This window comes from Plutella xylostella, chromosome 29 (genome assembly GCF_932276165.1).
Source record: "Plutella xylostella chromosome 29, ilPluXylo3.1, whole genome shotgun sequence".
Taxonomy (NCBI): Eukaryota; Metazoa; Arthropoda; class Insecta; order Lepidoptera; family Plutellidae; genus Plutella; species Plutella xylostella.
Window position 1 is genome coordinate 9,920,516 of NC_064009.1, and position 14,033 is coordinate 9,934,548.

At 34.8% G+C, this 14,033-nt stretch overlaps 1 protein-coding gene across 1 annotated transcript; it reads right to left on the minus strand.

Annotated features, from left to right (window-relative positions):
• Window positions 1-8,511: 8,511 nt before the first annotated feature.
• Window positions 8,512-13,676, minus strand: LOC105393271 (myrosinase 1). The gene is made up of 6 exons (XM_011565006.3): window positions 13,525-13,676; window positions 13,132-13,253; window positions 12,061-12,728; window positions 11,633-11,932; window positions 11,083-11,321; window positions 8,512-8,735 (listed from the first exon to the last, which is right to left on the minus strand). Exons 1-6 carry the CDS (start codon window positions 13,545-13,547, stop codon window positions 8,576-8,578), a joined length of 1,512 nt encoding a protein of 503 aa, XP_011563308.3. The 5' UTR covers window positions 13,548-13,676; the 3' UTR covers window positions 8,512-8,575.
• Between the last annotated feature and the right edge of the window lie 357 nt (window positions 13,677-14,033).

Below are 14,033 nucleotides of genomic sequence, written 5' to 3' on the forward strand. Positions count from 1 at the left end.
TAATGAATGAAATGCCATCTCATATTAGACTCGAGAAGAATATAAATAAATTTTCAGTCATGTATAAAACTTACCTCTTAAACACTATCCAAAGTACCTAATTGCCTATAATGTATCAAAATTAACTTTATACCAGTATGTATATGTCATCAACATCTTAAATCTAAAACTAATCTAAAACTCTAAAACTAAATGTTCCTGTTTAACTATAATGTAAGCTAGGTATATATAAATGTGCATATGTGCTACTAAGCTATGATAAATTTGTTATGTAGTGCGACTCCTTACCCACAGTCAAACCATATTAACATTTGGTTTTGTGGGATGTATGTAATATCATAAGTTGTTTTCTTTGAATAAAGATTTATTCTATTCTATTCTATTCTATTCTATCTTGGATATGTCTATTGCATTTGAACAGTAAGCGACTGCTAACAATGCTTTCATCACGGGGACAAACTAGACTAAAGTGTTGCTACCGACATGCTAAGGGCGAGGCCCCATTAGTGCGTTGTCGCAGTGTTGTCGCTGCGTAGTTTTCCGATTTTAGTATATGCATAATCTAAGAGTTTTCCCTATATTAGACCGCTGTCGCAGCGTCTACACAACGCAGTTGTGGCATACTTTATTCCGTTGTCACGACGACGCGACATTACGCAGCGCAACGTACCAATCACGGCTTCACTAAGATGTTATTGGACTTTTAGTGCACGAATTAATATTATGCTCATATGAATGATAATTTTAACGAATATAATTGAGCATAATTTAACTCTTGTAATTTCTAAGTGTTTCGGTAAAAACCACCGCAAAATCTGAGCGTCCATAAATAGCGGTTCTGCAACAGAATATTGGATATAAAATTTACCGATCGACACGACTCGACGTTTCAATTCGAAGCGATACACAAATTCTGGAAGATGTCGTCTGTCGCGGAATCCTATTTCCCCCGTGATTTGTGACTCGATGGATGTTGGTGGAAGACAGTGTTTGTGGATGCGGTATCGCTTTTAAAAGCTTATTTATTTATTTATTTAACTCTTTATTGTACAAATATTAAAAATAAAAGTACAAAGGGTGGACTTAACGCTAAAAGCATTTTCTGCCAGTCAAGCTTATATCCTATTCTGTAAAATCATCGTACTTAGTCTCATTGCTGAATCAATCATATCGCTCATTATCAAAATATGTACCTATATGAAAAAGGATCATTTTGACAGTGCTCGTAGAAGATATTACGATGTATTTAACAGTTGATTAATTTATAACCAAGCTGTAAAGGTACCATGACCAAACCGGTATTTTATACCGACTTCCGGAAAGACGTGTCGCTTATGTATACACGATTTTAGGTAAAAACCATTATCGTCTCAAGCTTGCAAGTTTTTTTCATGGAGGCTGTTTCCTACTATAGTAGGTACTGATACAATTTTACATAAAAAGCTGGATGGCACGGGTACCTATTGCTAAATATAGAACCTGTATTTTCAGACATTCTTTATAGTTATTGTAGCATATAAAATGAAAACTGAATATTTCTAAAGCCGCGCGCCCAAACGTGCCTTTTTTATTCTTTCTGCGTACAAGAAATAGAGTTTTTGAATTATGAGGGTTGCGGTTACTTTTATTATAAGCACAGTGAGTGATTCCACAGTGAAGACTCTGTGAAGTAAGCACTCTAGGTGTTTTTCCGTAGCGCGTCGGCGACAAACACTAGAACTGGTTAAGGGTTTCTACCCGTGGTGAAAGGATTAGTTAGTAAGAAAAGTTGTCATCGTCCGTAATACAGGTAGGTATAGTAGTTGATACACTCAAGAACAAGGAAAAAGTTTCATTTATCATTGAATTTCTATATTAATGTCACTGGATATTTTTCTTTGCTCGTGAGTGTATACTCGGGGTGGCATTTTATTTAATACTAGCTGTTCCCGCGCGCTTCGCTTCGCCTTAAAAAGTTTTCCCGTGGGAATCCCGGGATAAAAAGTAGCCTATGTTCTTTCCTAGGGTCTAGACCGTATGTATACAAAATTTCATTCAAATCCGTTCAGTAGTTTTGGCGTGAAAGAGTAACAGACCGACAGAGAGACAGACACAGTTACTTTCGCTTTATAATATTAGTTAGGATTAGGATTTACATCATATTAATGTTATAGTTATGCTCATAATTTATTGACCTGTTTTTTTTTCCGATGGGACATTATCTCTATGGAGTGTAATTTATTTATTTTTACACTGTAATATGAGACTCTCTCGGATTCGTGCCTTTGACCTCGAACGATATGGATTTTACGACTGCAATGTATCTTTAGAATTCACTTTCACTACCACTATAGGTCAGAATAAAGTTATTTATTCGTTTAAACATATTTCTCATGAATTTTATCTATTTTCTTATACATGGTAGTTTTTTCAGATCATTTTTCCAAGGCAGTGACAAAATTACGCATCATAACTTTTCGTGAAAATTTAAGTATCTTATTCTGAAAAGTTAAGTAGATTGTCGAATATTTCGTGTTGAAATTCAAACTCAACTAAATTAAGCAACATAATAATATCACGAGTTAGCAGGCTGAGCTTCAAACTGCCTTCACGTCAGAACCAGAAGCTTTCAAAAGTACAGGTGACTCCATTACCAAGTATATGTGCCTGTGCTTCTATGTAAGTGTAAGTGTAATAAAATAAACTAAGATGGAGAGAAGCCGAATTAACCGCTAACAAATATACCTAAAAAAAGTTTAATCTTTTATCACACTCCGCACAATTTTAACGAAACATAGATTTTGCAAATCCTCTAGTTGGACATAATTTAGGCTGCAAACACCTTATTGAATTGATACTAGTAATCATTTGATTAAACTACCTTCCAACTAAACATAATCGAATTACCTCCATACGGTTCAACCGTCTTTGACTACAGATTTCGACTGAAAATGGTATATGTATCGATTTAATACATTCATCTAAGCTATGTACATTAAATGATACCTTATGGACCACTAGAGTCCGAAAACTAAAATGCAACAACATTGCAACGGGTAAAATACAGGAGATTATTTTAACTTATATCCTTTCTAAATGAATAAAGGAGAGTAAGTCTAAGTCAGTGTCTTAATAACAAATTATAAAGAATATAATGGTTGATATTGTTGTTAATAAATCAGACATTTTTGGTGTTGGCACTTACCTATTTCTGTTCCAGAGTTAGCTTTGTTGGACAATTCGTGTATTCGTTTATACAGTTTCAGTAACAAACGAGTATCTGACAGTACCCACCACACATCCGGGTGCGGATGCCTAAAAGCCGTCTTACCTTGTGCTGTTGTGCCAATTTTAGCTGCAATATGACTGTGCTGTTACTCGTTTTGTAGCAGCTACCTTCATATACTTTTTCTCAGGAAATTTAAAGCGAAAAGGGTTCACGCAAAATTCTGAAAAAGTATTTTAAAGTAGCTCAAAAGTAGGTATAACATTCACTTCTAATTAATCTTGTGTTAAGTGAAAACGTGGTGTATTTCGTTATTTATCGGACATCCCACCATTATTGCACGTTCATTAATCAGAAGAAACGAAGAATCGTTGAATGAGTCCAGGTGGAGCTTTGTTAGCGCAATGATGAATTGCGTTTTTTGTGAGCGTATTCTGAGACGATTTTGAAGCTTCAGATTTGTTTACTACATGTTTAAAAAGTTAAAAACATAGTGTTGCAAATGTGGTTTGTGGATCCCTGTAAAATGTATACACAGGTAAGCTTTGGCTGTAAGATGGTATCATAATATAATTATGAATAACAAGTTATACCTATATAAATTATGAAAAGAAATTAGAAGTTGACTAATAGTTCTGAGAAATGACCAGAAACATAGGCACAAAAATATATCTTTCCATAAAACATTCCATTGCTCTATGTTTTAAAAAAGGTGGATATTATTACTCTTATATGGCCAGCCTTAGCTACTAATTTTTATTGTTATTTAATGGCACAGCTACTCACCACTATAGCAACCCTCAGAGGTTCTACATCGCGGCCATTACACAAATCGACTGCTATTTACTCAGAGAATGAGATCTTCATTTCTACTAATTGCTCAGGACAATCACCTCCCGTTTTCTTTGCAAATTGCCCCAGTGTGTGTGCGACAGGCAACGTCTTCAGCAAGCAACCTTGCTATGCTAGTTAAGATACTGTTGCCAATGCTTTAGTAGAAAGTAATGTTGGCTGTTGTTTGGTAAAATAAAAATAAGTAGTTAGTGTAAGAGCTTCTTGAAGTGTTGAGGTGTTTGTTGTTAATTAGATTTATTTTATCCCACTAATGCGGCGCTGTATTCAACGTAGTACATATTATGTATTTAGTCTATGTTGCACTCATATAACTAAACGTCAGAAGGTATGATTATTGATATTAAATTACGATACATATCGAATGAATCGATGAATTTTATAATAATATTATCAGAATATCATAGCTGATTCAGCGAACATAATCCAATAATAAGCCTTTAGCTTCATTGCAAATTCTCCTTTCGTCTTCAATATCAAAGATTCAGAAAATAAAATCTAATATAAAACACCTCAGTATATTACAGCAAAATAAACAAAAATAAGTATTGGTATCAATAATCTCATTTTGAATATTGGAAAAGCACTCAGACGAAATCAAGATATTAGCCGAAACAGTTCGAAAGTTTGTTTACGAAGTGCCTATATCTACATTATAAACCAATGAGGGGGATGTTTTTAGGGTTCCGTAGCCAAAATGGCAAAAACGGAACCCTTATAGTTTCGTCATGTCCGTCTGTCCGTCTGTCCGTCTGTCCGTCTGTCACAGCCGATTTACTCGGAAACTATAAGTACTACAGTGATGAAATTTGATGGGAATATGTGTTGTATGAACCGCTAGAAAAATATGACACTAAATAGTAAAAAAAAGAATTGGGGGTGGGGCCCCCCATACATGTAACTGAGGGATGAAATTTTTTTTTTCGATGTACATACCCGTGTGGGGTATCAATGGAAAGGTCTTTTAAAATGATATAAAGTTTTCTAAAAAACATTTTTCTTAAAGTGAACGGTTTTTGAGATATCAGCTCTCAAAGTCGTAAAAAGTATGTCCCCCCCCCCCTCTATTTTTATAACTACGGGGTATAAAATTCTAAAAAAAATAGAGGTGATGCATGCTAATTAACTCTTTCAACGATTTTTGGTTTGATCAAAGTATCTCTTATAGTTTTTGAGATAGGTTGATTTAAGCTACGGAACCCTTTGTGCGCGAGCCCGACTCGCACTTGGCCGGTTTTTTTTTAAATTAAGTAGGTCGTCCCGTTCAGAAATACTCGCACTCCTAATAAGAAACTTTTCCATAACTTTAGTAATTGAACCGGGAAATTCCGAGTTCGGACCAGATGCGTTAATTCAAAAAAGGAAACTTTTTTCTTTTTATTAAAATTTTAATTGCCAGCGCTTTTTTGTAATTGATTATTCATTTATGAAAAGAGCCCGGGAGATGTTGGAACTTTTTGTTGTTTCGGAATCACTAAGCGGTTGTAAATAATTTAACAAAAAAACTTTTTATAATTCCGATGTTAATTTTTTTGCTGAATATTATTTGTGTAGGTACCTACTATAGATGCAATAATTTAATTATATTAGTAAGATTTGACATTGAAAATAAGTACCAATTAAATGTTAATTGGATAGGAACATTATTATAGTGTAAACTACGTATATACTTAAGTATAATAAAATTAATAACTTTTCAAAACCAGCAAATATTATATTGCATACCACTGTATCACCATTTTAATTTATAAAACCAACTTATATTTAAATAACTCCGATCCTTTTTTCTTTCGCCAGTGGAAAGTTTGACAGAATTTAAGTTTATAGCCCGTTTTCCAGACATTTTCATCACCGAACTTGACGCATGGCGGGAAATAATTAAAGTTTTAACATCGAGAGAGCCATTCCATTCAGTGTCCCAGCCCAGTAAGAAAAAGTGGATTAAACTCCAATCAATTTTAAGGAGGACTTGAAAGAATCGAATGAAAGTAGATCCAATTAAACGCTGAGTCCTATCGGATAATATTCCCGTCGGATCAGAGATCCCCGGTGGTAGTGCCGGCGTACTAATTAACCTTTTCTCTATTTTAATAGTAAGCTGATTTGAAACTTATCTACATTTATTTAACATCCGACTGAAAAAGGAAGCTTTTATAGGAGGTTTTAATAAGTTGATGAGGTAAGTACTACAAGAAGTTTAGAGTAATCGTGTAGTTATTGTCTAGATTACATAGAGTTTTCATAGGAAAGTATTTTTTAAACTTTTTGCTTGTAGCTAACGCATTCTTTTTTATGTATGTAGCCAAAAAAAAAACTTACGATTCAACACTACAATTATTAAAATTACATGCATTATTACTTAATTTTGTCGTTTGCGTTATCCCGCTGTTATATCAAAAACATAATCAGCCGGGATGAAGACTTCTGACTCGGGAAGTCGACGAATATTTATTGGCAGTGATTGCAAAATGGTATTCTGTTTAGAGGCAATAAATTGCAGTCCAATTACAAGCAGTGTCGTGGCTGAGCCTTTTGCGACACCATCCATGACGCGGGGGCGACTACTGACACTACTGTTTGTGTTCGAATTGCTTTGTGGCTTTGCAATTTGTAGACGAGCTATCGAAATGCACTAGGTTGTCTTAAAAACCTATGTTGTTTAGTGCAAAATGTATGGGAAGGCCTCTGCAGCGAAGAAAGAAATTAAGCTGGCTAAAGCACACCACGCACGCAAATCATTTCTAATACAAGTAAAAATGGTATAATTTCAAAACCCTGCATTCATGCACTCTTTCTAACTCTCAGATTAACACATAATTCATTAAAGATGAAGCCTTAACCCAAGATTAAATTACTTAGTTGAAGGTAATAATTTAAGCGGTAAATTTTCTAAGCTACCTTTTGAGTAAAAGCTTAGTAATTCCAAGGTATGCGGGGTTCAAGGGACAGAGGTAGGTACAAAGGACCCTTCAGTATATCTCTTGCTTAGCATGAATAATTATGTAGGATATTCAGAGATTATAATGGGAACTGTTGGATAAATACGCGCATAGTATACATGTCATAATTATGTTTACTGTTGTCTATTATTATACGGCATAATTATACATAGCTTCCAAACATATTCATAGAACTCCAGTTTATAAAACACGAATATGTTAGATAAATATTTGATGAGATATTATTTATACCTAATTAGACATAATTTCAAAACCTTATATTACAGGGTAAGTAGAGATTCTAATGCGATTTTAGACGATGCTACACTTTTAAACAAACTCATATTTATATATTTCTCGATCATGGAAAATGTAATAGGTGCTTTGTACAATTTATTATTCTACTATACATCAAAATGAGAAAGTAATCCGAAAGCGACTCTGAAACTGTATTGATGAGGGCGTGACTTTTTATTATTGAGAACAGTTTTTAGTACAGTGCAATAGTGGTAGTTTACTTAGTTTGGCTGTTTCGAATGTTGACCTTACTTACTATACCACTTTGGCAACATTCTGTATTAGAAAGGCCTTGAAGAGAAAGGTGTTATTAATTCAAAGTTAGTCATGAGTTACATTAGGTAGTTAATCTTCTAAAGCACCGAGAAACGGTTAAGCTGGGTCACCGTGAGAAAGGATTATTGTTTTAAGATGTTTGGTAAATTTACTTAACTAATTTCTACTACCGTGGATACAATTGGTTTTAGAATAGAATAGAATAGAATACTACTTTATTGACTAAAAATAACACAAATAACAATTTATGCAGTGGAGTTAAAGCAATAGGCGGCCTTATCGCTGAAAGCGATCTCTTCCAGGCAACCTTTGGGTGGAGGAATGACTTAAAGAATAAGGTGGGAAGGTGTACAGATATAGTAGTAAACATTCACAATTTTTATAATAAATAAAAAAAAATACTTAAATACTTAAATACATACATACAAGATATACAAAGAGGCAGAGGAAATAGTTATCTAGATTTATATTTTATATACTTAGGTACTATTGCAAGATTGAGGAAAGATAATATTCTTTTACCTGATTTTTGAATGCTATAATTGTCTTGGCAAAACGGATATTTAGTGGTAATGCATTCCACTGTCTTATAGCAGTAACAGTAAATGAGTTGCTGTAAAACTCAGTAGTATGCGATGGGAAATTCAATACACGCATTTGTGAGGATCTCATTGGTCTCTCGTCTGGATGGTTTTTAAATATAAAACGCAAAAATATAAATTTTAGTTATAGGGCAAATATTTATTTAATATTCTATTAACTACTTACATAGTGTGTCAGTACTCATATCGTAGGATTTAAATTTATGTACGTAATTCCAAATAAAATAGAAAATATTATACAGATTTTACTTGAGTCTTTGCTGATACTTATGATGCCTATTATATGCATGTATTTGAATTTGTTTATATTGATTGAAGATTCACAAAATAAAAGTTTGTATTCAGTCATGGCTAAATATTTATTCAATAAATATTATTTTGTCGATTTTATCCTCACTTTGTATTCAATGACCTTCATCTATTTTCATAACACTCGACTCTGGCTCGTAGTGATGGTCTAGAGATCGCGTCTTCAATATTTGTTTGTAAACGAAAGCTGATTTTTTCGGAGTTCTTGTGCGCTTCGGACTCTCGAAGTCGACGTCGTATAGGCCGAAACGTTCCCTGTAAGGAATAAATTAACAATAAAACATAATTAAATTAAATCAGGTGAATACCTATGCACATAGGTTTTTAATAATATCAGGCAGAGGTGTATATTTAGTACATCCACTGATTCTGTACTGATCATTAAGGTTAGGGATATTTTCATATTCCAGACATATCCAATTCCTCTAACATAATTTAGTTCAACAGTCAGGCCTCTGTTTCTGATTTGAGTAAATTTACATACCTTCAGTTCAGTTCAGTTCTTTATTGCCTTAAATTACATGTATATTGTTAGTCTTAGGTACAATAATAAAAGTATCAATGTAATTTTACCGCTTTGGGTGCACAAAATAACACAGCATGCATGAGAATATAAATAACAATTTAAGTAACCACAATTTACATTATAAATTAACATTGCCTTGCATTAACATTATAATTTAACATTACATTGCATGAGAATAGAAATAACAATTTAAATAACACATTACAAATTAACATTGCCTATAATTTAATTACATATCATTCTTACAATTACTGTTTTAATAGCAAGATAGGTATAAGTTATCGATTATTAATAAAAATAATTTCAATTCTTAGACATATAATAAAAAATAAATAGAAAATAATTAAAATCAATCATTATAAATCATTAAGTATATTGAATTTGCATTACGTTTATAATTTTTAACCATTAATTTTATTCAACTCATAAAATTCATTGAGGCTATATGGGCAATGTTGAAGCAGGTAGGTTTTTAATTTCCAGAAAAATTTTGTTCCCGTCAATGATTTGATATCCTCTGGTAGGCTATTAAAAGTTTTTATTGCCGTTATTTTGACCGTTCGAGAGTATGTAGAGGTCCTGGTCTGTGGCACCTCCAAATCAAATTTAAGCCTCTCGTTAAGTCGGTTGCTCGGGCCCTGGGGTCTTGGGGGGAACTTTGATGGGTATCGCTTCACCAATTTACACAGCTCGATTACATATAGAGATGTGATGGTGTGGATATTTAATTTCTTAAATGATTCCCTACAAGACTCCCTATTTGATTTTAAACCATCCAGAATACGTATACAACGTTTTTGTAGAAGAAAAATAGTTCCAATGTGTACACTACCACCCCATACTGCCAGCCCATACAAAATCCTGGATTGGAAAAAAGCAAAGTAACTCTCGAGGCAAGCTTTGTTTGTGGAGATGTAGGACAGTGATCTAAGTGCGTAACAAAAGCTGCTTTATCGACTTTCAAGCATTTCGATGTGTTTCTTCCAGTTTAAGTATTCATCTACATAGATGCCTAGAAATTTTGCGTGAGGAACACTTTCAATAATTGAGTCACTATAATTTATCACAAGGTCATTTTTGGGTGTGTTATAGTTCCTGAAGTGGAGCATTTTAGTTTTATTAACATTTGTACTTAAATTTAATTGTTTAAACCAGGTTATTATATTTTGAATTGACTCTGAAGTGACAGTTGCCCTATTGATTACGGTGTCTTTATCAAATTTGAAAAAGACTGAAACATCATCAGCGAACATAATATTTTTTTCATTGATAATATTGGGAAGGTGGTTTACATACAATAGGAAAAGTAACGGTCCCAGTATGCTTCCCTGAGGCACGCCTCTTCTGACAACCAATACTTCCGACTCCATGTTGACCATTGTATGTTTTTGATTTATGACAGGCAAAAGTACGCTTTGTTCTCTGTCTTGAAGGTATGACCTAAACCAATCATTTACAGTGCCCCGAATCCCATACCTATCCAAAATATCTAGAAGAGTTTCATGGTCAACATGATCAAAGGCCTTTGAGAGATCTAGCAGAACTGTAGAGATGATCTGTCGATGGTCCAGAGCTTCTGCGACAAAGTCGGCCATGTCGAAGATCGCATCATTTGTGGATACGCCCTTCTGGATACCGAATTGTTCCCTCGCAAGTACGTTATTCGACACTAAAAAGGACCGTAACCTGCTTATCATGATCTTTTCAAAAATTTTTGAAAGCGTTACCAGCAATGATATTGGTCGGTAGTTGTTAACGTCTAATTTGTCATCTTTTTTATGTATAGGTTTAATGTGTGCTTTTTTAAGACGAGCTGGGAATTTTCCTTGAGATAGTGACAAGTTTATCAAGAACATCAAGGGACCAGCAATTGCTGTCTGTATACAGAACGCAATCAACAAATATGATTTTAGCCAATCACACAGAAGTTTCATTTACCCACTTCAATTCAAGCAGTTACCACGTGAGCAGAAATTACCTTACTTCTTTGGTCTGTTTCAACACAACCAAACTTACTGATATTTATTTTCTGTGCAACTAACATATCACATCAGTCTATTTACAAACAATACTCACGAGTAACCGCCTCCCCACTCAAAGCTATCCATGAGGCTCCAGACAAAGTATCCCTTCAGCCTCACTCCTTGCTCCACGGCCTCCAAGGCCTGGTCGAGCGCTGACCTGATGTAGTTCACCCGATCATCGTCTTCTGTCCCCTGGTCGGAAGCCCAGCCGTTCTCAGTGATGTAGATGTCTACGCCTGGGTATGCGTTGTGCAAGTGCTTCAGCAGTTTGTATAAGCTGTTGGGCATCCACTAGGAATAATGAAAAGAAATATGGTGTAAAGTTAAGAGAAACTTTTGTCTAGCAATGGAACAACTAAACACATACAAAACAAAATAAATCGTCAGTTTAGTCACTTATCTATACTTCAAATAAATTCAATACTGCTAACTAAGTTACTTGTTCAATATTGCAGGCAAGGTTTTTCCGTTAAGGAGGAATTTGGTGCGATTGTCACTGGAACTTTCTCATTGCTCGCGAGTGTATGCTGCTATCTGCATAGACTGACTGTGCTTAAAAAACTATAGTGCAGTATCATCATTCAAAATATTAATTATCTTACCCGGAACCAAGGAGCACTTCCAGGTTTCCACCAGTCCAACTGAATGAGATTAGCACCCACATCATCTGATAAAGAAGGGCTTGGGTATTCTGGCACGTTTTCAGCTGAAACCAGCAATCCAGTATAGTGATTGATGCCCATAAAGTCGTAAGTCCCACGGACCAACGCTTTCTCTTCGTCAGTGAATTCTGGTAGACGGGATCTCGGATATCCTTGGGCGGCACTTTTTTCTGCTATCTTCTCTGATAGTTCGTTGGGGAATCCACCGTCTCCAAATATTGGGTTCATGAATATTCCAATCTGCAAATAAAAATACATGAATCCTTTCATCCTCTATGCCCTATGCCCTATCATACTTTATAGTATAGAGAATTGTTGTATTGGACAAAATGTACAAATTAACAAATAAAATAAGCAAATCAACATACCAAACTTTGATGTTGTAGCGTATTAAGGTACTGATCAGCTTCAGAGTTAGGATTTGCAGGCTCATACCATGCCGTGCTAAAAGTGATTCCAACCTTAGCTCCGTATTTATGTCTATATTCTTTATCATACAAGTGGTACACCTTAGCATGGGCTACAACGAGGTTCTTAGCACAAAGGTATTCTATTATACCAGAGCCATAGCTGCTAGGTTCATTGACCACGTGAACGTACGCTTGCATACAGGTCTCTTTAGGTTCGTTTATGGTGATCCAGAGTTTGACGCGGTCAGCGAAATTGTCGAAAACAACTCGAGCGTAGTCTTCAAACCACTGCCCTACAAGAGGGTTCGTCCAGCCACCAAGGTCTTGAAGTGCCTGCGGTAGCTCCCAGTGGTAAATCGTGACGGACGGCTCTATGTTGTACTTTAGCATTTCGTTGATCAAGCGGTTGTAGTAGTCGATGCCGAGCTGGTTGATCTGGTCAGGGAATCCTGTGGGAAGGATGCGAGACCAGGATATGGAGAATCTGTACGTGTCCACGCCAAGTTCTCTCAACATCTCGATGTCTCTGTCGAGGTTGTGGTAGGAGTCGCTGGCCACGTCGCCGGTGGCGTTGCCGATCATCGGAGCTTTGTGCACTGTATGGTCCCAGATGCTGACACCTTTGCCTAAAACACAGAGTTTGTTTTTTTGATGTAGGTACTTATATACTTAATAGGTACAATGATACATACGTAGTATATAATTTTGTGTGTGAAAGTCCCGAATCAGCAACAACAACCGACAATGTTATCGGCATATAGGTGCAAATCAACATGTGCTAATATATTCAAATGCTCAAACAATGCATGAAGATAAAGTTAACTAAGATATACAATATTCAATATATGCTTTTAGCATTAAGTCCACCCTTTGTACTTTTATTTGTAATATTAAATTTGTGCACTAAAGAATTATATAAAATAAAATAAATATTATATAATCTCACATTTCGCAATAACATTTCGCGATCATAGTACAAGTTCGGAAACAAAACGTTTTTAGTAGTAAAAAATTAAATTTAATTCTTACCATCTTCATCCCAAGCTCCTTCAATCTGGTAGGATGACGACGCGACCCCCAAGAGGAAGTCATCGGGAAACTTCTTGATAGATTCATCTTTCGATGCTAAGCAGCATGCTAAATAAGTCACGCTGAAATAATTTAAACGCATATAGATTTTGACTAAGTCATAGTCAAAGTCACTTAAATAAATATTATTAATACACAAAATTCACCACTTGTTTCAAAATATGTAGGGAAAAGGCATAAAGTAACTCCCTTTATAATTATTTAGAGCAAAAATCTACCTACAGAGGGTAAAACAATAGTACATTGTGATAAGATTGCGGAAAACAGTAGGTTTTCGACACGAACGTGTTAAAAAAAATAGTAGAAGATCGTAACGACACAAACGACACTTACCATATTAACAGGACCGATTTCATATTTAACTGTTTATTCCTCTGAATGTTACTCTAACTTGACGCCAGATATTTATATTCGTACGTTTATCAAAATTATTGAGATAACTTTTCTATCTTGACAAGACAATCATGTTTTATCAAATAAATAACAATAAATTGCATCTTGGTGGTCCACCAGATAAGATCTCTGCCTCAATCGGGAGGTCAAAGGTTTGAATCTTCTCGTCGAAATAAAGGTTTTATAATTAAAAAGGTTACGGTGCAATATTATTGTACTTTAACAGTAAATGACAACATTAGGAAAGCTACAAAAATGTTAGATTAAATACCTAATAAGGAATATAATGTACCTATTTACATTTGTAAGCTGTTATAAATACGCTTATCTTTATCGCTGCTTATAAGAGATAATTTTATCTTGACACTACGATCATCTGTATTAAATAGGAATACTACCTATACAGAGTGTTCGATAAAATAAACAAATATCAAAAAAAAATTAAAAAA

Coding starts and splice junctions, on each gene's coding strand:
- LOC105393271 (XM_011565006.3), bottom strand. CDS start 13,547: ATGAAATCGGTCCTGTTAATATG. Junction 13,254..13,524: donor AAATCGGTCCTGTTAATATG/GTAAGTGTCGTT, acceptor AAATTATTTCAG/CGTGACTTATTTAGCATGCT. Junction 8,736..11,082: donor GAGTGGGGAGGCGGTTACTC/GTGAGTATTGTT, acceptor TATTCCTTACAG/GGAACGTTTCGGCCTATACG.